General features: G+C 44.1%; 1 protein-coding gene across 1 annotated transcript in view; it reads left to right on the forward strand.

The window, feature by feature from the left end:
• The window catches only part of LOC123516690 (putative protein TPRXL), a gene marked incomplete at its 5' end in the record, with an annotated part of 35246 nt that extends 12625 nt beyond the window's left edge, over nucleotides 1-22621 (forward strand). The window contains 4 exons of the mRNA XM_045276293.1: nucleotides 2362-2538; nucleotides 3137-3346; nucleotides 4119-4363; nucleotides 22504-22621. Of these exons, the coding sequence (XP_045132228.1) occupies nucleotides 2362-2538; nucleotides 3137-3346; nucleotides 4119-4363; nucleotides 22504-22621 (750 nt within the window). The remainder of the gene's footprint in view (nucleotides 1-2361; nucleotides 2539-3136; nucleotides 3347-4118; nucleotides 4364-22503) is intronic.
• Between the last annotated feature and the right edge of the window lie 4252 nt (nucleotides 22622-26873).

Genomic DNA, 26873 nt, shown 5'->3' on the forward strand with positions numbered 1-26873 from the left:
CTTCACCTCCATTTATCACCGTATCTCTTAATTCTCAATCATCAACGGATCATCTTTCTCATTTTCCTCCCTTTTTCTCTCATACCTTTCCTTTTTGCCTTCCTTCCCTTCTCTTTTCTTCCTTTTCTTTTCCCCTTTCCTTTTTTTCCCATCTATTCCATCTTCTCATCAGTTTTACATCATTTCACCCATCCTCCTTATCCTCCCTCTATCTCTTCTCTCTCTCTCTCTCTCTTCTTCCTCTTCTCCTCCTCTATACTCCTTCTTGATAATGGAATAAAGTGAAAAGGAAGAAGGGGAGGAGAAGGAAAGGAGGAAGATTTAAGTGCTAAGATAGATGTGAGAGAGACAAGGACAAAAGGAACGAAAAGAAAGGAGGAGGAAGGGAGAGAAGAGAAACGGAGAAGGGGAGGAGAAGGATGAAACTCGTAAGAAAGGGGAATGAGTGACGAAGAGGGAAGATGAAGTAGAAGAGAAAAGGGAAAGAAGTGGAGAGAGAGAGAGAGAGAGAGAGAGAGAGAGAGAGAGAGAGAGAGAGAGAGAGAGAGAGAGAGAGAGAGAGAAAAAAAAAATTAGTCGCACATTTAGACACAAACCACACTCTGAATTCTTACGACAAAACTTCCTTCCATCACATAACGAATAGAAAAGTTGTCTAAGAATTGAATATCAAGTGAATGGGTGTGGATAGAAGTTGGACTCTCCACTCTCTCTCTCTCTCTCTCTCTCTCTCTCTCTCTCTCTCTCTCTCTGATAATGTGAACTTTTTTGTCATTTTCGTGTGTGTGTGTGTGTGTGTGTGTGTGTGTGTGTGTGTGTGTGTGTGTGTGTGTGTGTGTGTGTGTGTGTGTGTGTGTGTGTGTGTGTGTGTGTGTGTGTGTGTGTGTGTGGCAGTCAGTCAGTGAAGGCAAATATTCCCTTCAAATAAAGTGTCCAGCAAAATCTTCATAAAACAAAGACAAAACTCACATCTTTCAATTTTTCTTCCCTGACCTTATTTGTTTATCTTGGGTCTTCCTCCTACGTGCATAAAAGGATATGAATTCAACAAAACGCACAAGGATTATACAGTCATACCATCCCTTTACAAACGCACGCCGGAAGGTTCCACAGTACAGCTCTGGTCGCCCCTACATAGCCAGCCAGCCAGCCAGTTAACCCCTCTTGTTCCATGACGCATTTCCATATTCATTCTGCTTACTATTTACTGATTTTAAAAAGCTTCAGAAACTTTATGTGGGAGAGTAAACTGTGAAGACTGTGGCCATTAAACTTCTGACCTCCATAGATCCTTCCTAATGTCAATAAAATGGTCTAATCATACTCAAATTTCAAGGTAAAAATGTGTCTCAGTATTAAGTCACCTAACCTTTCCTGTACATCTCACCTTCCCTAGTCATCCACCACCCAGCCAGGAAGTCAACATCGTCTCTACACTTCGAGCCTTCCATCCACGTATTTAGTCATGTAGCCAGCATCGTCTTTACAGCCACCTTCTCTTCAGCCAGCCACCCAGCCAGCTTCTTTTACCTTCACCCACGACAGGCAGTGTTGGATAGCCGGGAGGAGTGCTCATATTATGCCTCTTGACTGTGGTAGCTTCACAAAGACAACTCCCTCTCCTCTCTCCTCTCTCTCTCTCTCTCTCTCTCTCTCTCTCTCTCTCTCTCTCTCTCTGACAACTAACCCAAGCGGAGACACGGAAACAGGCAGGCTAGTAGAGTGTAGTCGCCTGGTCTTCACGCTGGCCTGCCGTCCCTGCCATTGCGCGCGTGTTACTTAGCCAGAGAGGGCGGCACCGATGCTATTTGTATGCACACAGTGTATGCTGAATAAACCGGCGTAGCGCGTCAGGCGAAAACCAGCGATGGGGGTAAAAAAAAAACTTGGTACAGTATTCATAACATGCGATGAGAATGGGAATGGCATGGACTTCGTTTTTCTATTTCATTATTATCATTACTATATAAGATGGTCAAGGATAGCAAAAATTTATAGCTCCATAAAGAAAAACAACCAAAAAGGAGAATTATCCTCAAATTTCTCTCTCTTAAGACCTCAAATCGTAGGAAAAGAGAAAATACAGAAGCAGGCATCCAGGGGTTTCACAGTTCCAGATGTCTTAGGCTTATCTGTTTATCATTTCAGACAAGAGAGAGAGAGAGAGAGAGAGTGTGTGTGTGTGTGTGTGTGTGTGTGTGTGTGTGTGTGTGTGTGTGTGTGTGTGTGTGTGTGTGTGTGTGTGTGTGTGTGTGTGTGTGTGTGTGTGTGTGTGTGTGTGTGTGTGTGTGTGTGTGTGTGTGTGTGTGTGTTAGAGTCCCTGTTGTTGTCTTTAAATTACTTTGGAAATGCTGCACGCAGTATCAAGTACCAGGTCACAGCACACCCCGCACTGCAACTCCCACACTGCGTAACGAACAGTTCTGTGCCCCTGCCACTGAAAATCTAATTCCCTGCGTGTTTGTGTCTCCGCGGCAGGAAGCAAAAACATCGTCGTTAAGCTGGATCAAAGCATTAGTGGCCGCGAAATTAATTGCAGTTAGTAGGGAAATGTCTCTGCAAACGTGGCTGTACTTTTTTTCTTCCTGTTACTCTGCACGCTATGCTCTGAGAAACAGTGCCTTGCTTTCCCATCGTTAGGTACAATCAGTGATAGCGCCGTATTCAGAAACGCTTCCCTCTCTCACCGCGACCATTTTCAAAGACAAGAGAGACGATTAGACGGATTCTAAAGAGTATTTGTCCTCTTGACAATACAGAAAAGTTGTTGGCATGTCACTAGAATCATAGAAACATTTTCAAAAACCCGTGTCACTTCAAGTAGAGCTCTCTGAATATAGTGAAGGTGCATACGGAGCGGAAGTGTTTCAGAAAAAGGCCTATAGTACAAAGACCGTATTTTCACACCATTCATTGGCTCCTCCATGAATATTAAAAGCTGTGGAGGACATTACTGTGTTTTTTCAAAGGTAAATTTATATTTTTAGCGATACTTTGCTAAGGACTTTACATTACTAATAAAAGAAAGATATCCATGAGAACTAGGACTAATAATTTCCATGGTCGCTGAAAATAATCTTAAGAGAAACCAATGGCGTTAAAAATACAAGTGAATCTGTTAGTATCGGTGATCCAGGGGCATAAAGCAAGAGGTAACGAGATAAGGAGAGTAAAGAACACGTCCTTAGCCCCAGAAGGTCAGAGAGGGAATGAAAAAGAGCGCTTGGGTGAAAAAAGAAAAGAAAAGAGAAGGAAAAAGACTTGTAGCCTCCGTCGCGTTCACAGCCAGAATTTCGGGGAAGGTCGGTGCACGGCGGGCTACGCTGTGAGAATTTGGAATCGCCAGGTGAGTGAAAGCGGATTTGCATTAGGATATAGAGAAGGATTAACGTCAAAGTGAACAGCGAATTCTAGCGCTCGAACAATTACATTCCAACACGCACACACACACACACACACACACACACACACACACACACACACACACACACACACACACACAGTCCTACGGGTTCGTTCAGGTGGGATATCGTGCTCAATGAAAATAGAAACACTATCAAGAGCTTTCCAAACGATAGCCTTCTTTTCCTTATGCCTCTACTACATCCCTCCCTCCACACCGCCCTTCACACCTTCACAGGCCGACCCATCACCCACTAACCACAACGCGCTTCCTTATAATCATGTGTTTTGACGCTAACTGCCTCTGTGCTCTGTTCCTTCCTCCTCTGGTACTAGTGGTGTTGTGTGTTACCAGCGCGTAGCAGCGGAGTAACTTGTCAATACGTGTTTGTGTTTTGTGTTGGTGTCTGGGAGTTTGTTGGCTGTTTCTAGCTGTGTTATTTATCTATTCCGGGTAGGAGGTTGTGTTTGTGTGTCATCTGTTTGGCTTCTTTTGTCTGTCTGTCTGTCTCTCTCTCTCTCTCTCTCTCTCTCTCTCTCTCTCTCTCTCTCTCTCTCTCTCTCTCTCTCTCCAAGCAAATGTCTATCAATCTCTTGGTCTACATTCCTCGTTCTATTTACCTGTATTCTTTTATCTTTATTGTCTCCTCTACAACATTAGTATCATCTATCAACTTTTTATCAGTCCCTCCCTCTACACTCTCTCTGTCTGCCAGGATTTATCTACCGGATATCAGTGCCACACTGTCACTGCCTGCTTCATGTTAGTGACCGTCTATCGCTGGGTCCGCGCCTCTGCTTACCCGCTCACACCCCCGCCGCCTCCACAGCCCTTTGCCTCCCCAGCTCCGTCTCCTCGCCTCCCTTGCCGCCCCACCTGCAGTCCTCCCTGCCTCACCAATTCATCCCTACCACCGCCACCCGCCGCGCAAGGGACACCCAATATCTCTTCATTACAACGGTTCCTTTGGCCACTCCTTTCCTCCTCCTTCTCCTTCTCCTACGACTACTACTACTACTACTACTACTACTACTACGACTATTGTTGGTGTTCCTACTGTTACAATTTTTCTTTCCCTTCCGTTCCCTCCTTCCTCCCGCAAAATATTCATACATTCTCCCATTTCTTTGCTTCTTTTCCTCTTCCTGTTCCTCTTCCTCTTCCTCGTCTTCCTCTTCATCTTACTCTTTCTCCGGCCACCAAACGAACCGTGCTATCCTACTCTCTCTCTCTCTCTCTCTCTCTCTCTCTCTCTCTCTCTCTCTCTCTCTCTCTCTCTCTCTGCTTTTCTCACACTTCCCCAATCCAGCATCCTCCCTTTTATTAACGTATCTCCTCCTCCTCCTCCTCCTCCTCCTCCTCCTCCTCCTCCTCCTCCTCCTCCTCCTCCTCCTCGTCCTTCTCGTCCTTCTCGTCTTCGTCCTCTCCCTCGGGCAATACTCTCTCATTACACAACCAGATGGGAGATACCTTGCCTCCTTCCTCCCTACCTTTCCCCTTTAGCCGATATCTTCAAATCCATCTTGGTGGTGGTGATGGTGGTGGTGATGGTGGTGGTGGTGGTTGTGGTGGTGGTGGTGGTGGTTGTGGTGGTGGAGTTAGAGGTGAGCTGCTGTTTCTACCACTACGTTCACTACTGCTGTTCTTGCTCCTACTACTGCTGCTGCTGCTACTATGTACTACTACTACTACTACTACTACTACTACTACTACTACTACTACTACTACTACTACTACTGCTGCTATTACTACTCTGCTGCTACTACTAGTACTACGCCTACTGCTACTACTACTACTACTACTACTACTACTACTACTACTACTACTACTACTACTACTACTACTACTACTACTACTACTACTACTACTGCTATTGTACTAAAAAAACTTCCCCCTCTATCAAATACTTCCCGGCTGCCTTTGACCCATAATGCTCCCTTTCTGTATGCCTTTCCACGAGTATTTCAACAGCAACACAGTACGCTCTCTGACGTCCCTCTCTCCGCTGCCAGACCTCCATCAATGACACAACACAAAGCAGACATGTAAAGAGGTCAATTTCGCTTATCCGTATTAAGAGCGAATAGGGATAACATGAGAGAGAGAGAGAGAGAGAGAGAGAGAGAGAGAGAGAGAGAGAGAGAGAGAGAGAGAGAGAGAGAGAGAGAGAGAGAGAGAGAATATGAATGGGTTTTTATTTGCTATTCTCACTGATAAAAAAGAGAAAGAAAAATATCACTCTCGCCTCTTTATATACAAAATATCACTGTAATAACAAAATTTCTAGAAACGAATAACATTTTACCCATTTCAAGTGCTGAGACCCATTTTTACCATGAGTTTTGGAGTATGATTAGGAACGGTCTATGAAGGTCAAAAGATTAGTGGTCAGAGTCTTCACTATTTTAATCCTCCACATAAGTATCTGAAGCTGTATAAAATCACCACATAGTAACCAGAATGAATATGAAAACGCCTCCTGGTATTGAAGATGTTGAGGCAAAAAAAGTAGATTTCAATAATGTTAAATGTTATCTGAAAAATGTATTACAACAAGAATTTTAACGAAAGCTTAACAAAAAGTGTTTACCATACGTAGAGACATGTTTAGAAACGCCTCCCTCTCTCACAGCGACCATTTTCAAAGACTACAGAGACGATTAGCCGAGATTGAAAGAGTATCTCTCCTATTGATAATGCAGAAAACTTGTTAGCATGTCACTAAGATTACTGAAACACCCTTAAAAAACCCGCGTCACTTCAACTAGAGCCCTGTGAAAAAATTGTGACAGTGGAGACCAGATGTGTTTCAAAATCTGGGCCATAATCAGACCCATGTAGCAAAGATTTTAGCAGGTAAGATACAAAAGAGAAAAATAAACATGAAAAACTAAGCAATAATGTCGTAGAGAATAGCATGTTTACTAAAAAAAAAAAGATAAGTGACCAGTGGACTTTAGACTGACGGGAAAAAAATGAGTGTGTGGACAAGATGGAGGTAGATAGATAAATAGACAGATTGACAGATTGATTGATTAACTGATTGATAGATAGACAAATAGAAAGATATATAGACAGACAGACATGTAGAAAGACAGATAGACAGACAGACAGAGATAAAGATAAAGATGGAGATAAAGATAGATATGTGTAAGTATTATTCAGCATAGCAAGAGTTAGAAGAGAAATATTCAGTTAACCAAGTCCTCAACTCATTTTACTCTACATATCTACTCTACATACATATTATCAACCATTTAAATACATGATCTCAATTACTCACACCAAACTATACTAAAAACAATTAAATCCCTTGAGTACCATGACACGTTTTCATATTCACTCTGGTTACTATTTGGTGGTTTTAAACACCTCAAGAAGCTTATGGGGGGGATTCAAATAGTAAGGACTGTGGCAACTAATCCTCTGACATCCATAGACCCTTGCTAATGTCAATAAAATGGTCTAATCGTACACAAATCTCAAGGTAAAATTGTGTGCCTTTACTGAAGTGGCATTCAACGCTATTTTCCTAGCAGCCTTCCACATATATGCCATACAGTACGTTTTGAATTTGTAGTCCCAACCATCTCTGCCCCTTATATAAACAACAATCAGTCTCTAGTGATGGTAAACAAAGCTTCAGTACCAAGGAGAGGAAGAGAGAAAGAAAAACATCCCAGTTAATCACCTCCGTGGCCTTTGAAATCCTTCCAGACGAGAGACAATACACTCAGGAAGACGGACTGTGGTCTCATCAACGCGACAAAGGTTCAGGTACTCAAGAAAATTGCAGGGACTCTTCTTCATCCCTATAAGTACTCCGATCCCTCACGTAATTGCCATATCACCGTATTGATGAGCTGTCCTCCTCCTCCTCCTCCTCCTCCTCCTCCTCCTCCTCCTCCTCCTCCTCCTCTCTCGCTCGGGGCAATAATTCCTCTCCTTTGCTCCCTTCTACTCCTTTCCATATTCATATCCTCCTCAATATGAATCACGATTGAGAGAGAGAGAGAGAGAGAGAGAGAGAGAGAGAGAGAGAGAGAGAGAGAGAGAGAGAGAGAGAGAGAGAGAGAGAGAGAGAGAGAGAGAGACTGGAAGGCTGACAGGCAAATCAGAAATAATGTAACGATCTTAAGTTATGCATTGCGGTGCGTCCCTTTCTGCGTTTAGTTTACGTCCTGCTGAGAGACAAGACCGAACCGAACCTAACCTAACCTAACCTTACCCAACTTAACCTAACCTAACCTAATCTAACATCATCTCACCTCACTTCATCTCACTTCACCTCACCTTACCACATCTTACCTAACTTGACCTCACCTAACTTCACCTCACCTCAGCTCACCTCACTTGACCTAACTTCATTTCATCTCATCTCCTCACCTCACCTCACCTCTACCCGCCTCACCTCACCTAACCGAGAAACGAAGCCAAGAAAAAAAAAATACAACTGTGGAATTTTTAGAATCAAGGTGGATAGGCCAATGGGTTCGGCTGGTAAGGTCACTGATGAATAACAGAAAGAGAGAGAGGGAGGGTAAAAAAAAATATCCTTGGAAACATCGCAGAAAATATTTTGAACGAGATCCGAACATTCATGAGACATTAAAAAGCTGCATTCCTAAACGCTTTCTTCTCTCATTTTTCAGTTCCTAAAGGCCACAAATATGATTCACCGGGTTCTCAAGAAGTGTGTGTTTTTTCTCTTAAGTGATGAAGAGGCACAAAATGTCTTCAACGAGATCCAAATTATCATGAGAGATGAGAGATTTTATTCTTTCAGTACCATGCCGCGTTTTCATACTCATTCTGGTTACTATTTGGTGATTTTTATACAGCTTCAGAAACCTATGTGGGGATTGAAATAGTGAAGACTGTGGCCATTAATCTTCTGACTTTCATAGACCTTCCTAATGTAAATTAAATGGTCTAATCATACACAAAACACATGGTAAAAAAAAGTTCCAGTACTGAAGGGATTAAACTGTCGAAAGAATCAGGAAAACATTTTAGAATACCCAATAATGTACAAGTTCGGTTCAAATTTATCGAGATGAGACGATAAAAACTTTTGAGAACAAAGCACAAGTCAGAGATCGCTGTCGGAAAGTGTTCTATTTCTACTGACGAAGGAGTGTTTAAAGAGACGTACAACCCGCATTCTGAAACGCTTTGCTCTCTCATTATCTCAACTTTCCAAAGGCTCCAGTTGAAGACACTCATGTTTTTAAGACTATTACTATAGTTCTGGTGATAGACTGGCAAGAATTCTGGTTTGTTAATTCTTGTGGCTTCTCAATTTAACGCAATGAATGACCTACTGCAAATATAATCAATAACACTAAAAAGACAACTTCCTTAACCAAACAGCTGATGGAATTGAGCATATAGTCAACTTTTACCCTTGATAAAATTGTTTAATATCACTCAAATAGAATAATAAGTGTAACTAGTAGTGTTAATATCCCGTGTCCTTCCTAAATTCCGTCGTTATTTAGTCAATCTGTCAGTGTGTCTATATGATGTCTCCTCGTCTGTTCTTTAAGTTCGTCTTTCCCTCCCCGTGTGAGCGAGCGAGTGTCTCCAGGAGCCTTGTCTCTTGCTCTCGTCTGCACCTGTGAGAACAAAGCCCACACACAGTAAAAGACAGGGAAAGGGGAGCGGAGGGGAAAAATACTTCTAAAAATAAAGAGCGGTGAGGAAACTGGGAATAAAATTTTGGTGGAATATACAAGGAGAGAGAGAGAGAGAGAGAGAGAGAGAGAGAGAGAGAGAGAGAGAGAGAGAGAGAGAGAGAGAGAGAGAAAAATTAAAAATTAAGATAGAATTTGTGAAGACGCACGACATGAAATGAGAAAAGGAAATTAAGAGGTAGGGAAGGAGAGAAAGGAAGAGAAGAGATGTGAAAAGGGAGGGAAGGAAAGAAAGAGAGAGTAAGGGAAGAGAAGGGAAGGGAAGGAAAGAGAAGAAAAGTGAAGGAAAAGGAAGGAAGGAAGGGAAGGAAGGAAGGGAAGGGAAGGGAAGGAAGGGAAGAAAAGGGAAGAAAAACACGATGACAGAATGAATACAAGGAGAGGAGAGGTAAAAAAAGGAAGGAGATAAGGAGGGAGAGGAAGAGAAGGAGGGAAGTGGTTTGGGAAAGAAATGAGGTGTAGGAAAAAAACAAACGAGTTACCATGAACGTAGGAATAAAAAAAAAAAAACAAGACTGACTCAGTGAACACAACGCGGGGCACAGGATGAGGGGGCGGGGCGATGGGAGGTGTGAGTCATGAGAGAGAGAGAGAGAGAGAGAGAGAGAGAGAGAGAGAGAGAGAGAGAGAGAGAGAAATTACCTATACACCACATTTCTCTACACAATTAACATGAAACGAGTAACTTTTCTCTCTCTCTCTCTCTCTCTCTCTCTCTCTCTCTCTCTCTCTCTCTCTTTCTCCCCTCCAACACCTACCAACAACAACTACAATGCTAATAAGGTCATCACTCACCTGCTGCCACTAATGACTTGGCCAGGTGGCAGAGGACAGGTGTGGCAGTGGTGGTGGTGGTGGTGGTGGTGGTGGTGGTGGTGGTGGTGGTGTGGTGGTGGTGGTGGATTTAAAGAAACAGCAAAGTAAAGGTAGGTAACTAAGAGGTGAGAAAAGAGAGAGAGAGAGAGAGAGAGAGAGAGAGAGAGAGAGAGAGAGAGAGAGAGAGAGAGAGAGAGAGAGAGAGAGAGAGAGAGAGAGAGAAATGCAGGTGGGTTAAAGGGGAAATGTGTTAGGTAGGAAGGAAGGGGTGAAAGTGAGGTGAGGTGAGGTGATGGACGGTATTGGGTTGGTAAGGTTCAGTAAATGTGGGATTTGATGCAATGTGGCTGAAGAGGGCGATGATTCAGGTGAAAATATGGGTATAAGGGAAACAATTACTTAGCTAGAGGATTATACAATGGCTGGTGATGGACGGTATGGCTTGCTGGGCTGAGTAAATGTGAGAGCTGATGGGAATGTGATGAGGAGGGTGATGCTTTACCGGGAAATATGACTATAAGGGAAAGAATGTAGCAGCAAGGAATTCTGAAAGGACGAGCGGTGGAAGGTCACGTTTGGAAGGGTTGGTTCCATATTCTTTAACCATTTTGTGTCTCACCTCATCTTCTTTCAAGCCTTAACTCCTTTCAGTGCTATGACGCCTTTTCATATTCATTCTGCTTACTATTTGGTGATTTTATAGCTTCAGAAAATTATGTGGGGATTGAAATAGTGAAGACTCTGGCTAGTAATCTTCCGACCTCCATAAACCCGTCTAATCTAAATCAAATCGTCTAACCGTACACAAAAATGGTAAAAAATATGTCCCAGGATTGAGAGAGTTAATAGATGTTAACAGGGTTTTCAAGAGTAATTTCATGATTCTAGGAGGGTCAGATTTGGCAGGGTTGTGTAAATGTTATGAGACCTGGTTCCATATTCCTTGACCATTTAGTCTGTTACCTTAGCTCCTTTCAGGCCTTAAATGGACGTTCCTGGGGTTTTCAAGAGTGATTTTCAGGATTGTAGAGATAGATTTACAAGATTCTTTAATCGCTATATGAGAAAACTTTTTATAAGGGGTCGATTAGTCACAAGTGTGGTCTTTTAATAGCTCTAAAAAGTCCCACTAATTATCAATGTGACCTTGGAAAATAGTCGAGATGAGGAAAAAGAGCGTTTTCAAAGCATGTTTACGGTTCTAGAGGCAGAGTGACAAAATTTCTACATTACTAACTGGAGGAACACTCTTGAAAACTCCGCTAATCATCTCTGTGGCCTTAGAAAATAGTCGAGAGAGAAGAGTGTTTTTAAGTGCTTTTACCGTTCTAAAGTCAGAGTGACAAAATTTCTTCATTATCAACTGGAGGAACACTCTTGAAAACTTCGCTAATCATTACTGTGGCCTTAGAAAATATGGTCGTGGTGAGAGAGAAGAGTGCTTTTAAGGTGTTGGTACGATTCTAGAGGCAGAATGACAAAATTTTTACATTACCAACTGGAGGAACACTCTTGAAAACTCCGCTAATAATCTCTGTGGCCTTAGAAAATAGTCACGGTGAGAGAGAAGAGTGTTTTTTTAAGGTGTGGTCACGGTTCTAGAGGCAGAGTGACAAAATTTCTACATTACTAACTGGAAAAACACTCTTGAAAACCCCGCTTATCATCTCTGTGGTTTAAAAAAAATACTCTTGGTGAGAAAGAAGAGCGTTTTTTAGGTGTAATTATGGTTCTAAAGGCAGAGTGACAAAATTTCTACATTACTAACTGGAAAAACACTCTTGAAAACCCCCCTAATAATCTTTGGCCTTGGGAAAGAGCAAAGCGTTACTGAATATGACCTAAGAAACGCGGAACTATCTGAGAAAAACAGCAACATGAGCGACTTGGAAGAGAATAATACACTCACAGGAGGAAAGGGAGATAAAGGAGAGAAGTTAGCAATGCCCCAAGGTGATGAGACGGAAGACCTAGCGATGGAAGACCTAGCGATGAGGGAGAATGAGAGAGAAGATTCAGGTGAGTATGAGAGAGAGAGAGAGAGAGAGAGAGAGAGAGAGAGAGAGAGAGAGAGAGAGAGAGAGAGAGAGAGAGAGAGAGAGAGAGAGAGAGAGAGAGAGATGTGACTCGCAAATGTGGATACAAAAATACAGCGGTGGTTGAATTCATTGCTTGTAAACCTCAGCATTACAACAAGAGGAGGCGCCTTATCGTTTCCCTTATTGGTGTGCTTATCAACGCGCGGGGGAAGGGCAGGGGTGGCGGGTTCTCTGCTTCCTGCCGCGGTAGTTGTTGTTAGTTGAGTTTCTACTGCTCAAAGTTATAATAGAGAGAAGCCCTGTAAAGGATGATGGTGAATGGCTGAGGTTGTTAGTGTGTGTGTCGTCTAAAATGATACTTCGTTATATAAATGCGTCTCTCTCTCTCTCTCTCTCTCTCTCTCTCTCTCTCTCTCTCTCTCTCTCTCTCTCTCTCTCTCTCTCTCTCTCTCATCCTCTCTCTCTCTCTCTCTCTCTCTCTCTCTCTCTCTCTCTCTCTCATGACCTTTTCCTTTTCCTTCCTTCCAGTAGAGTTCAGAGTAATCCAGAAGTAAGCGTTCTTTCTTTCCATCCTCCTCGTCCTGTTTTCTTTAATACCGAGTCACGGAACACACTCGCGGATCACACGATAATACCCTTCAACATTTAATTAAATACAGCGCAGTACACGAGTTTAGTCTCTCTCTCTCTCTCTCTCTCTCTCTCTCTCTCTCTCTCTCTCTCTCTCTCTCTCTCTCTCTCTCTCTCTCTCTCTCTCTCTCTCTCTCTCTCACTTTTTTTTTAACTGTGTGTGTGTGTGTGTGTGTGTGTGTGTGTGTGTGTGTGTGTGTGTGTGTGTGTGTGTTCATTGTTTCCAGGTCAAATTTTCCCTGTATATAATGAAAACAATGTGTATTTTGTGAAGAAAAGCTTATTTGTGGATAAAAATATATGTATCAAATCATCTCGTCTTTTTTCAAAATATATTAAGTTAAATTCTGTGGGAAAGGATTTTATGACAATATTAGAGTAAATGATGCCAGTCTTTATAATATTAGATAGTTTGTTGTTGATGCTTTTTTTCTTCTTTTTTCTTGGTATCTTATTTGAAAAGTAGTATTATCTTAGCAGGAAAGTATGCTTCTCTCATTATATTTTCCTTTTTTTACTTTTTCTCTTCCTCCTTTTCAGCAATTTTTTTTTTCTATTATTTCTCATCTTCATTTTAATTTTTGTTCGTTTCTTTTTCTTCGGCATCAATAGACTACTTCCCTTTTTCTTTCTCTCTCTCTCTCTCTCTCTCTCTCTCTCTCTCTCTCTCTCTCTCTCTCTCTCTCTCTCTCTCTCTCTCTCTCTCTCGTTCACTCTTTTCCAACCTCCCTTTATTCACCTGTTTCTTTCTTTCCTTCCTTCCTTCCTTCCTTCTTTTTCTTTTCTATCTTTCCTATACGTCTTTTCTTCCCATCTACGCTGTTTCTCTCGCCGTCCCTCCCGTCATTATTGTCTCACTCCTTCTCAATGTTCATCTGTTTCTTTCTTCCTTTCTCTCCCTCCTTCCTTTCTTTGCTTTTTCTGTTCTTTCTCTCATTTATGCGTCTTTTCTTCCCATCTACGCTCTTTCTGTCTCGGTCCCTCCCGTCAGTCTGGTATCCATCGCTCTTTCTTCTTCTCTCTGTTTCATCGTTCTCCCTTCGTTCATTCCCTTACTCCTCCCTGCCCCGCCTGCCTCCCTCTTAGCGATGCATGAGGCGCTCACCAGATAAAATATACGATTGAAAATATGCCGATTCAGCACCTATTGCCCGTTTATGTGTGTGTGTGTGTGTGTGTGTGTGTGTGTGTGTGTGTGTGTGTGTGTGTGTGTGTGTGTGTGTGTGTGTGTGTGTGTGTGTCATTACCATTATTATTATTATTATAATCACAATTCTATTACTACTATCACAAAGGCTTCTCTCTCTCTCTCTCTCTCTCTCTCTCTCTCTCTCTCTCTCTCTCTCTCTCTCTCTCTCTCTCTCTCTCTATTTTCCTCCTCTCTCTCTCTCTCTCTCTCTCTCTCTCTCTCTCTCTCTCTCTCTCTCTCTCTCTCTAGTAAGTAATACTGCTTTTGTGGTTAAATATTTGCTATGTGATTCCCTCCTTCCTTCCTTCCTTCCTTCCTTCCTTCGTTTCTTCATCTCTTCCTTCTTTACTTTTCATATATTCTTTCTTTTTCCTCTCTTCATGCCTTACATTTTTCCTTCCTTCCTTCTTTTTTTTCTATTCTCTAATCTTTCATGTCTTTTTGTCATTCTCTCTCTATTTACCTTCTTTCTTCATCATTCTTTCATTTATTCCTTTTTTTTAAGATTCTTTCAGCTATTCTTTTTTTTTCGTTTTTTTATTTTCCTCCTTCCATTCTTCAACTTTTCCCCATTCTTTGTTACATTATTCCCTCTCCTCCTTTCCTCCTCATTCGCTTTTTTACTCCTCTTTCTTCTCTGCTTTTTCTTTCTCTTTCTCTTTCCCACACATCTCCTTTTTTCCTCATTTCCTTTCGATTTCCTTCTTGCTCCTTTCTCTCTTTTTTCTTGTGTAATTCTCCAATCTTGCACTAATTTCTTCTTTATTCTTCTTCCTTCGCTTAGTTTCCTTCATTCACTTCAATTCTTTTAAGCGAATCCTTTTAACTTTCCTCGCTCTCAATTTTTCTGCCTTTTCAATATTATTCCATTTTGTTTCTTATTTTCTCATTTCTTATTTTTTTCTTTTATTTCCTTCATCACTTTTCTTTCTTCTCCAGACACTGCAATTCTATGGAGACTGCGATTCTTGTGGGCATTTTTTTCTAATATAGTTATTTTGCCCTTGCTAGTTCTTCCTCTTACATAAAAAAGGTTTGTTTTTCTTTTTTTCTCATTTTTATTTTAGACTTTTTTCCTTAGTTTTTTCTCCCTGTCCTTTCTAACTTAACCCAACCTGATTAAATTTCACATAACTTAATCTAACCCTAGTGAGTTTAACCTAATCTAAGCTAACCTCACTGATTTTAACCTAACCTAACTTTATTCTTTTTTCTTCCTTCTCTTCCTCTCTTTTTTTTTTTCTCTGCATCTTCATATTCTTTTCTCCGCTTTCTTCCACTCATCCTCTAACACCACCACCACCACCACCACCACCACCACCACCACCATCACTTCCCAAGCCACAGAAAGTCTCACGCACAAGTATCACATTATAATTTTGACTCATGACTCAGCGACCTCCTTCTCCCTTCGCCCGCGTCCCTAAGTCAAGCAAGGCCAGAGAGAGCGAGACTGCAACCCGAAATTAGCATGCTTCTTGTTCGTTGACAGCTCTCTCTCTCTCTCTCTCTCTCTCTCTCTCTCTCTCTCTCTCTCTCTCTCTCTCTCTCTCTCTGATTATCTTCCTCCACTTCCATTTTTTTTTTTGAGTTTCTGCTTTTTCTCCTCCTCCTCCTCCTCCTCCTCATCTTTTGTCTCTTCCTCCTATTCGTTATTATGTTCTTATCTTCTTTGCCTCTTCTTTTTACGTGTTTCTTCTTCCTTTTCATCATCTTACGTGCCCTGCTTTTTATATTCCTCCTCCTCCTCCTCCTCCTCCTCCTCCTCCTCCTCCTCCTCCTCCTCCTCCTCCTCCTCCTCCTCCTCCTCCTCCTCCTCTCCTCCTCTCCTCTTCCTCTTCCTCCTCCTCTTCCTCCTCATCCTCTGCTCCTCCTCATTGATTAAATTTATTCATCTCTCTCTCTCTCTCTCTCTCTCTCTCTCTCTCTCTCTCTCTCTCTCTCTCTCTCTCTCTCTCTCTCTCTCTCTCTCTCTCTCTCTCTCTCTCTCTCTTTCTTTTTTTTTTCTATTTAAACATAATTTATACAGAAGAACATGTACCCAAAGGCGCACTGTCGTGTGCTACCTATTCTAAGGGTACTACAATCTATTTCTCTACAATATTTACAAGACTTAAAAATAGATAATATACAAGATGGTCAGCATGTAAATGGAGCACTGTTCTTTTCACTTCACTAGCACTATTCACGCACTGCACTACACTGAGTGTCACGTCACAAAGAGTGTCAGAGGAGTTGGCAGTGTCTGTCTCCACTTATGTGCCATCAGTTTGACACTGTGTGTGTTCATCTCCTGGACGTGAGGCACCGCGGCCGTGAACAAGTTCCACATCCTGGAGACGCGTCCTGCGAAGGTGCGTTGATGCTGACACCCGTGGGATCGCGGCACCTCTACGGCGTCACCACCATTGAGCACCGTTCTCGTGCTCCGTGCGGTGACTCTCAGAGGATGACGCAGCCCTGCCAGATGTGGCACTCTTTGCACCTGTGCCTTATGGAACACTACGATTGCCGCCACATCTCTGCGGTGTTCCAGTGAATCAAGGGGACGCTCAGGCTCTGGGTGAGGTGGTATTGCAGCATCTACTAGCCGTATGGCGCGGCGTTGGATGCTGTCCAGTCTCCTTCTGTGTGTGGCGGCACAGGACATCCAGGAGAGAGCTGCGTACTCAAGGTGGGGCCGCACCTGTGCCTTGTACAGCAGCAGTCTCCCTTCCTGTCGAGGAAACTGGCGATCCTTCTGAGAGCGGAGATCCTGTGAGAGGCTTTCTTGGCAATGGATTTGACATGGCTGTCAAACCTCAGCCCTCGATCCACCTCCACTCCAAGTATCTTGACGTCATCTTGGAGTGGGAGAGCAGCAGCGCCAAAGACAACTTTCCTGCCATTGCTGCCATGGCGGCTGGGGACCGAGAGACAACCATTGCCTGTGTCTTCTCCGGCGCGAATGTCACTTGCCAGCGAGCACCCCACTCCTCTATCACTCGTAGCTGCTGATTGATGGCCTCAGCAGCCCGCCCACTGTCCTGGCGTGGATAGGTATAGGAGAGGGTGCAGTCATCAGCATAGGCCTTGACTCCTGGCAGTAGCTGGAGAAGATCATCCACGTAGATATTCCACAGGAGTGGGCCAAGAATTGAACCCTGTGGCACTGATGCCTCCACAGGCAGGGACTCAGATGTTTGCCCGTTGACAACCACCTTGAGGCTTCTGTCCTGCAGGTAATTTCCCAGGAGTCGTAGCAAGCCACCCTGGATGCCTTTAGCACGAAGCTTTTCCAGTAATCCGTTGTGCCATACTTTATCAAAAGCTCCAGCTATGTCCAAAGCAACCACTATAGTGTCCTTGCCGTCGTCGAGGGCGTCCTGCCACTGCCTGGTGAGAAGCATCATTAGGTCGGAGGTTGACCTTCCAGGTCTGAACCCAAACTGTTGGTCTGAGAGGAGGGCATTGTCCTTGAGATGGCTACACACCACCTCTGCCACGACCCTCTCAAACACTTTACCCACCACTGACAACAGGGATATGGGTCTGTAGTTTTTTGGGTCCGTCCTGGAGCTTTTTGTGTGCAGGAACTACTCGAGCCTCCTTCCACACTGAAGGCCAGACGTTTTCCCGTACACAAGTTGTGAAGACTTGGGTGAGAGGGGCAGCCAGTTCCTGGGAGCATCGCTTCAGCAGGTGCGGGCTGATGTCATCAGGGCCGGTAGCTTTCTGTGTGTCCAGCCCCGCAATAATCGCTTCACCTGCTGATGCGTCACCTCCACCATGGTGACAGTCTTCTCACATTGCTGGACCAGCTGAGGCGGTGGCTGCTGTGGATTCCCCACCTTCATTTTTCCAGCAAACAAGGAAGCCAGCAACTGTGCCCTCTCCTTACTGCTGGTGGCGACAGTACCGTCCTGCTTGCTGAGGGAGGGATGGATTCTTGGTGGCCAGTTCCTGTTTGTCCTTAACAAGGGACCACCAAGTTTTGTTTCCTACGCCAGTGCCACACAGTTTCCGGCGCAGGCTTTCCTCCCACTTTTTTAAGGCCCACTTGCTGGTTACCACCATCCTCCTGCATGCAGCCCTATGCAAGTCCTTGTTGCGCCGAGTCGGGTTCCTCTTGTAGCGGAGCCAGGCAGCATACTTTGCCTCAGCAGCAACACGGCAACGGTAGCCAAACCATGGCTGATCCGTCGGTCTGGTGGTGTATTCCCTGTGTGGGACGTGGCGTCTCTGGAGGGCGAGAAGGTGAGAGGTGAGTGCAAGTGCTTCACTCTCTGCTCCTCCCTGTAGCAGAGTGGCCCATGGGGTGTGGGTCAGGTCGCGGCGCAGGGAAGCCCAGTCTGCTTTGTTCCACAGCCAGATGGTGCGGGTGGTGGCCTCGTCCCGAGCCACGCCCACTTCCAGCTGTGTCAGTACAGCGTGATGATCAGAGCTGCCCACGAGCCCCAGCTGATGACACTGAAGCTTGTCCTCCTGGTAGTCTGAGATGACAGGGTCTAATGTCCCTCCTCGTTCATGTGTGGGAAGGTGACATGATCTGTCAGACCCTGCACCTCAGGAGATTCTCGTAGGCGTCTCTTTCCAGGTGGTGATTGAGATCCCCCACAATCAGCACGTGGCTGCAGCTGTGTGCCATCATCAGGTTGTCTAAAGTCTCAGTCAGGTACAGGAGTGAGTCAGGCCCTTGTCGCGGGGGGCGATACAGGGCACACAGTAAGAGGGCTGAGCGGTCTGCCAGCGTTACTCGGAAGTACATCATCTCCATCAGTGGAGGCGTGTCTATGTCGAGTAGCTGGGCCTGCATTCCTTCCTTGAAGCAGACAGCCACTCCACCTCCTGTTCGCTCCTGTCGGTCCCTCCTCACCCAGTGGGTGAAGCCCTGCATCCTGCCATACGTGGGCTCCACCTCACTGTTCAGCCATGTCTCTGTCACCACAACAACGTCTGCATTGTGTCGTTGCACACAGTTGTGGTATAAGTCTGCAAGGTTAGTCCGGAGACCACGGACGTTGCTAGAGACGACCTTTAGTTGGCGGCGGGGCAAGCTGGCTGTACCATGGTGAGGGATGGTAGTGAGCGAGGCCTGCTAGTCCGAGGTGGTGGTTAGGGTCCGCGGCCGACTGCTGGTACTGGTGAAGAGGAGTGGTCCACTGCCGCCCCTGGCTCTGATTCCAGATACCAGGCTGAGGAAGGAGTGGGCGAGGTTGTGGTAAGGACTGAAATGAAGTGAGGTGGTGGGCGGGCTGAGGCGCTGCAGGTGGGAAGGGTGTGGCTGTGTGTCTTTCCACCGTAAGGAGCCGCTGTATGAGACGCTCCTGACGTAAATCGTCAGTTCTGGCGTGGCAAGTAGCAGAAGTGTGTCCTTTCCGTGAGCAGTACTCACACACTTTTGCCTTGGCTCGCTTTTGTGTCTGCTTGGTGGCCTGGTGAGTCCTCAGTCCTTCGCTGGACACCTTCCTCGCGTCCTGCTGCACTTCCCTCTTAGTTTTCTTTTTTCTCCAATCTCCTGAAGTGGTCTGAGGAGAGGTTCGTGGGCGAACAGAGGCACCGCGATCTACTCCGTTCGCTGTATTTATGGAGGAAGAGTCCCTGCTGCTCTGTGTGGCGGTAGACGTGGTAGTGAGTACCGAGCAGTCACTCTGTGTGGCAGAAGGAGTGACAGTAGACGCTGGGGAGGTGTCACAGTCGCTCTGTGTGGCGATGGAAGCAGTGGAGGTAGGCGGAGCGGTCGTTGTTTCCCGGGCAGGCGAAGGGAAGGTGGAAGTTGAGAAAACAGCTGAGTGGCGGAGCTGTTGCGGTTTATCCGAGCTCCACCACGTCCTCCACCTCTCAGAGTCCTGACAAACCACCTCCCAGTGTTCGTCAATTGACTCTGCGTGGGCGCTGACTGCCTGAGAGCGTGTGGCTACTTGCGTCTGGCGCTGTTTTGACGCTATCAGCCTGTCTGCTACTCTGAGAGCCGCAGCAAACACGTCTCTGTGTTGTATGATCAAGTCTCGGTCGTCCTGGAGGGACTTAATCACACAGTTTTGTTGAGAGGCTTCCTCAGTGAGCTTCTCAACTAGTGAAACTAGCTCTCCTCTCTCAAGCCCTCCCACTGACTCTCCCCACTGTCGTCCGGTAGTGGCGTTGGGGTGTATCAGTCTCCTCGATGATGTAGGTGACGGGGTCCGGGATGTTTGCTTGGAGTCGTAGCTGCTCCGTGTAGCTACACTTGAAGACTGGCGTATCCCCAAGGCAGCTGTTGTGACAAAGGTTACGGCAGGTTTCCTCGTCACAGCTCACGTGTTGAGTCTTAAGTGTTGCTTTGCCACAAACGCAACACCAATTCTGTGGCTGGTAGCCAGGCAAGTCTCGCCTGGCTATGGGGCGATGGGCGGGGCTAGACATTGAGGGAGAGGATAAGTGATTCCTGGGGAATTGTGGAGCCAGGTGTGGGGCGACAACGAGTGTTGGCTCTAAACGACACGTGCGACACTAACACACTCGTGAACACAGACACTGAACACTGGCACAGAACACAAAGCACTTCCCCACAGGCGCACAAAAAACACACGACACTAACTACCTCTCCCACAAGTCAAGCCAAACCAGCCACGGAGAGAGAGATACAGGTTGTTTAAAAACTACCTTGGAGAGATTTGGCAACTGTGTGCTGCCTTAGGCCTCGCGTCAGGTCAGGCCCGGGTCTCGGTCACTGCACGGGTACAAACACTCTTTTCAAGTGATTTTTCAACACTATTGCAAGGCTTAGCACACCTTACACTTTTACATGGACACCAGGACACTTAGCACTTCAAGCACTGAAATTTTCACAACACTGCACTTTGTTAAACCACTGTAACACCACGAAAAAACACGGAGCTACCACGTGCGTGACCTCTCTTCTCTCTCTCTCTCTCTCTCTCTCTCTCTCTCTATCTATCTATCTATCTATCTATCTATCTATCTATCTATTTCTCTCCTGCAGGGCCTCCTTCAGTACAGTGTAGATGTGAAGTGTTGGTATGCTTCAGAATTACTCCCACTGATCATCACTGTGGGAGTGAGTGAGAGGAACGCCTTCTGCTGCCTTGCCTATCCTGTGAAGCGAGTGAGAGTTATGTGACACGTGATGTTTATTACTGCTGATGCTTCTGCTGCTGCTATGACTACTGCTAAGGCTATTGCTGCTAATACTGCCATAACTAACTGCTTTTCCAGATATCACTAAGTCTAGATCACTTTCTTTATGACGTTTGGTTTGATTATGTTCTTATCTTACTCAATATCTTCTTTTTCTTCTTTAATGTGTTTTTTTTTTTTTGCGTTTAAATAAAAAAAATTACGTATCTATATCTATTTTATCACACTAGCTAAGTTTGTCTTTCTGTATTTCTTTTTTCTCTTTTTCTACCTCATTGTCTTATCTTTTTTTTTTTTTTTAGTCTCTGTAGAAAAACAAACGTATTCATATCCATTTTATCACTCCTATCTAAGTTTCTTTCTCAGTATTTCCTTCTTCTCTTTTTCTTCCTCACTATCTTATCTTTTTTTTATATTTTTAGTCTCTGTATAAAAGGAAAAGTATTAATATCCACTATATCACTCCTATAAAACTCCCACATTGTCTATTTCATTTATCCATCACTAATCAAAATCCAGTTACTTTCGCTTCCTACTATCAACACCACAGGCATTCACGGTCAAAAGTCAAGTATCATAGCACAATCCATCATTTCTCTTGGGTTTCCTTAAGTCTCAAGTGATATGATATGCGAAGAAAGCCGCCGAGTACCAAGATTACGATAAGCTACATCAATTCAGTCATAGAAGCTGAGCGAGACACCGTAGACTCCCTTCTTCCTCGTTTTCTTTCAATTCCAAGACGTTTGCTCTGATCAAAAACCGCCAATTGTGTAGTTCTTTAGAGCGACTGACTGGCAGCGGATCACAGGACTCGTGACAAAGTAGGAGTGAATGGGGCAGATTTCTCGACTTCTGAACACAATACTGCATGCACCGTCACTGCTTCTCCTTCCCGCATCATCCTCTCTCCACCGCATCATTACGTACACGCGTCCCGTCACCGACATTGCCACCACCACAGTTACACACCCCACAGAGACGAGAGAGAGAGAGAGAGAGAGAGAAGCTTCAGAAATCGGCGACCATTAGCACCAGGAAATTAATGAGACGCAATGCCTTTGATTTCAACCTATTTACCGTGCGTGTGTGTGTGTGTGTGTGTGTGTGTGTGTGTGTGTGTGTGTGTGTAATTCACTGTTTGATCTGCTGCAGTCTCTGACGAGACAGCCAGACGTTACCCTACAGAACGAGCTCAGAGCTCATTATTTCCGATCTTGGGATAGGTCTGAGACCAGGCACACACCACACACCGGGACAACAAGGTCACAACTCCTCGATTTACATCCCGTACCTACTCACTGCTAGATGAACAGGGGCTACACGTGAAAGGAGACACACCCAAATATCTCCACCCGGCCGGGGAATCGAACCCTGGTCATCTGGCTTGTGAAGCCAGCGCTCTAACCACTGAGCTACCGGGCCGTGTGTGTGTGTGTGTGTGTGTGTGTGTGTGTGTGTGTGTGTGTGTGTGTGTGTGTGTGTGTGTGTGTGTGTGTGTGTGTGTGTGTGTGTGTGTGTGCCACAATTTTAACGCGTACGTGTGTGTGTTTCCAGCTGCAAGACAGATACAAACACAAGCAAGACAGCCCTCTAATACCCCGATACATCCAGCGACGTTCTCAAGCTACACAAGGACAGGGCTGGAGCAGTAAGTGAGCGCCGTGGCAGCCGCGTCCCTGGGGCCCGGCGGCGGCAGCGGCAGCGAGGCCCAATCAAGGTGGTTTCCTGAGTGGCAGGTAATAAGTCGGTGATCCAAGAGGCAGGGAAATGAGAGCGGCTCCTTCACTTCCCTGCGACGAGAGAGAGAGAGAGAGAGAGAGAGAGAGAGAGAGAGAGAGAGAGAGAGAGAGAGAGAGAGAGAGAGAGAGAGAGAGAGAGAGAGAGAGAGAGAGAGAGAGAGAGAGAGAGAGAGAGAGAGAGAGAGAGAGAGAGAGAGAGAGAGAGAGAGAGAGATGTTGATTCTCTTCCCACGTTTCTCATTGATCTTGAATTCCTGATCTTGATGCTATAGCTGGCTCGGTTGAGATTGAGAGAGAGAGAGAGAGAGAGAGAGAGAGAGAGAGAGAGAGAGAGAATTTCCATTTATTTACCAGCCTAACTAATACAAACCACAAGGACCTCCCACAGATTCGCAAAATGATTACCCATCAAGAACACACACACACACACACACACACACACACACACACACACACACACACACACACACACACACACACGCACACGCACACAAATGAGGCCAATACTTTATGCACCCTTGTGACTCCATCAGAAATCATGTTAGTTCTGCTTCCCTCTGCAGTGTCTGAACCCGCTCCACTCTCGCAGCTAAACTGGAAACACAGCGACTCATCCCCTTGACAGCTTTACTTATTCACACCAACAGAGGAGAAACAGGAGCCCGGAAAATGCTATGCTGAGAATAGAAAAAAAGCAAAAACAAGCTGACTGAGAAAAAGGTGCCGCGAAAGAGAGAAGAGAGGCAAAGAGAGGGAAAAAGAAGAGTCGTACTTAATTCACTTTCTAATCTAGCTTCTTACTTGCTCTGACACCTGAGTGGAGGTCGGGAAGAGGTGGAGAGGACACAGACAGACGTACGGGGCAATCTACGTGTAGTCACTGTCATGCATGGGATCTCAAGGTTGCCTCATCGTATTCTGGTAGGTTAACTCTCTCTCTACACTGTGTCCCCCACCCAGTACATGTGGTGTGTTGTGCGATTATTTGCTGGTATTAAAATTATGTACAGATAGCAATGGTGAATGAGGATAAGTAGATATTGTCTACGTTCAAATACAACAATGATAAATGTTGTCTGTATATATCGTCAATGGTGAATACCGCTATATTCAATACCGAGGTTCAAATATAACAATGATAAATGTTGTCTGTATATAATGTCAATGGTGAATACCGTTAAATAGACAATACCCAGGTTCAAATATAACAATGATAAATGCTATGTGTATATATTGCTAGTAGTCGTAACTTAATGATAGTTCTGCACTTCGACCTGAGTACCTGTGTGTGCAAATATGCTGTAAAAATTGAATCTATTGAATCATAACGTAGGTTTGTCATTTAATTGGTTGTCACCTTAGATGGAGAGGAAAGAAGCTGGTGTAATTTGTATTAATTAAAGAGGCGTACTAAACACTTCTTATCGCCTAACAGGGTAGCAAGGGACGTCCATTTACACGGTAAGATCTATATGAGGATTGATAAAACCTATTGTTTCACTTTCTCTTATTTTTCTTTTTTTCTTCATCTTCTTATTTTTCTTCTTCTCCTTCTTCTTCTTCTTCTTCTTCTTCTTCTTCTTCTTCTTCTTCTTCTTCTTCTTTTTTTTTTCTTTTTCTTCTTCTTTCATCTTAGTTTTGGTCTTATTCAGCTTATGAATTTCAGCTTAAATACTGCATGAGATCATATGTGTACCATCACTATTTACTTGTTTTCACACATTTCAAATAAAGTACTACTAAAATTATCATTTCCTCTTTCTTGTTGCTTGCTTTTTCAGTGACTTATTTTTCTCGCTTCCTGAATCTCGTTTATTTCAACATTGACCGTATTCAGAAAAGTTTTGGCCGCTCATCAACATTATTTTCAAGTTTAGTTGATTTCTCACTGTTTCTTTCCTTATCGGTGATATAAAATCTGTGTTATCACTAGAATCGATGAAAACACCCATAAAACTCTAATAACTTCCACTCCATCTTTTAAACTATTTGAGATAAGGCGAAGAAACGTTTAAAGATAAGGAAAAATATCTTGTCTTTATCATTCTGTCTACATCCTCATATTTCAAGGGCTTCTTCATTCCCACCGCTCGCCCACCACGTGCCGCCGCGCTGTCTTGCTGCACAACACTCCCGTCACACTTCAATACTAAGGAACTCTCAATCTTTCCCTTCCTTCTCCATATTTAAACATCTCAATCTTTTTTTTTTTTCCTTCTTTAGTTCTAAACTCGTCTCAATCTTATTTTTCCTTCTTTAGTTCTAAACTAGTCTCAATCTATTTTTTTTCTTTAGTTCAACACAAGTTTCACTCTTTTCCTTTCTTCTTCAAATCTAAACTCATCTGAATCTCTTTTTTCCTTCTTTAATTATAAACGTCTCAATCTTTTCACTCCTTCTTCAATTCTAAACAAGTCTTAATCTTTTCCTTCCTTCAATTTTAAACGTCTTAATCTTCTCTTAGTCTTCTCTTTCATTCATTTCCTCGTGTTTTGTTTATCAACATTCTTGCTAGTGAAACACCACCACCGCGAAGAACATAAAAGAAGCAACATATACTTAATAATGCTGCAAATTTGTGACAGCAAACACCACCATCATTATTACCATCACACAGACTCCCGCCACCACCATGACACTACCATCACCATCACCACTATCTCCAATCATCACCATCACCATCACCACCATCACCATCACCTTCCTTGTGTATCTTCCACTCACACTCCTTAGCTTACACACACACAGATTACAAAACCTTCCACATCCCTTCTCTACTCCCTCTTCCCTTCTCCTTACACCACACTCACCACCACAATCACCACAATCACCACTCCTCTCACAATACACTCTAAACAACAATTCATTAAACCTTCACAACCATCAAAATTTTCCTTGTCTCCTTTATTTTCTATAACACTTGGGCTTTTCACGGATTTTTTTTTTTTTTTTTTTTTTTTTTTTTTACCTCTTATTTGAAAGCCCACCAATTAGGGAACCGAGTAAACAAACCCTACCTAAGTTAACTGTTAAGAGCTGTTTTTATTACTGATATCTCAACATCAACAATAAAAACTGCTACTACTATACTACTACTAACAACAACAACAACAACAACAACAACAGAACTTACCTGAAAACAAACACGCAAAACAAAATGAACAAAGTGTGTAAAGAAGTAACATTTACAAACATGGATTTCCAGTACACTCAGACCGTGGCCAGGATTCGAACTTGTGTGCTTAGAGACCCTCAGACCCAAAGCGCGCGTGGTTCCACTGTACCACGAAGCAAACCAGACAACACATAACATATTTCCTGACATTGACTTCCGTGAAATTCGATGTCGGTAATCAGACTAACCCTCAGTAGGTAGGCAAGCAGGTAAAGGAGGAGGAAGCGGAGCAAGGCGGGGTGAGGAGAGGATGAGGGAAGGGTGTGTAAGGGGATCACAGTGTCCTCGCTCCTAATTAACAAGCTCATAACACGGGATACGGAGATGATTGCCCCGACCGTTGCCTTCGTGATCGGTGTCTCCTGCGCCAGATGAGCGGGCAGACTTGGGAAGCAATAACAAGAGAAGTGATTAGGTGAAGAGGGAGAGGTGCACCAGATATGAGCAGGTAAAAGCTATGATATCATTACTTGCTACCACTCCTCAACTGGAAACTTATCAGCAATACACGGAAGGCTGCGATCATTGGGAGTGGTAATACTGATGCTGGCAAGAACGTGGCTCTCTATATTTTTGGGTAACTCCGGGGAAGCCTAGAAGTTTGTATAGAAGTGTCCTTATTTTCTTCACTGCTGCGGTTTTTCCTAATACTGACAAAATGGAGTAGTTCACGTTCAAAGCTCAATTTTTTCATGCTTAACCAATGGCATTAGCAGTGGACCAGTAGCTCATCCCTTTTAGTACTTATTGCTGTATCAGTAATCAGTAATATTTTCTGAAGTTAATCATAAGAACGATGGAAATAAATAAGAACTATACGTGGTAGTCCCTGTAAAATTGAAGCTTATCTATTTACATCTGTCATCCTCTATTCATAAAACTGTCTGATTTTCTTTTAAACCTCCACACAAACTCAGCACTAACAGAATGATTACGTGCCAGAGTCAATACCTGTTAAAGAGTTGAAAATTCCTCTTTTATTCAGCCCAGATCACCTAAGCCTCAAGAAACTAGACAACAAACTCTCTGGGAACACACACAGAGAAGACTAACTCATATTATTTATC

Source organism: Portunus trituberculatus, chromosome 41 (genome assembly GCF_017591435.1).
Source record: "Portunus trituberculatus isolate SZX2019 chromosome 41, ASM1759143v1, whole genome shotgun sequence".
NCBI lineage: Eukaryota > Metazoa > Arthropoda > Malacostraca > Decapoda > Portunidae > Portunus > Portunus trituberculatus.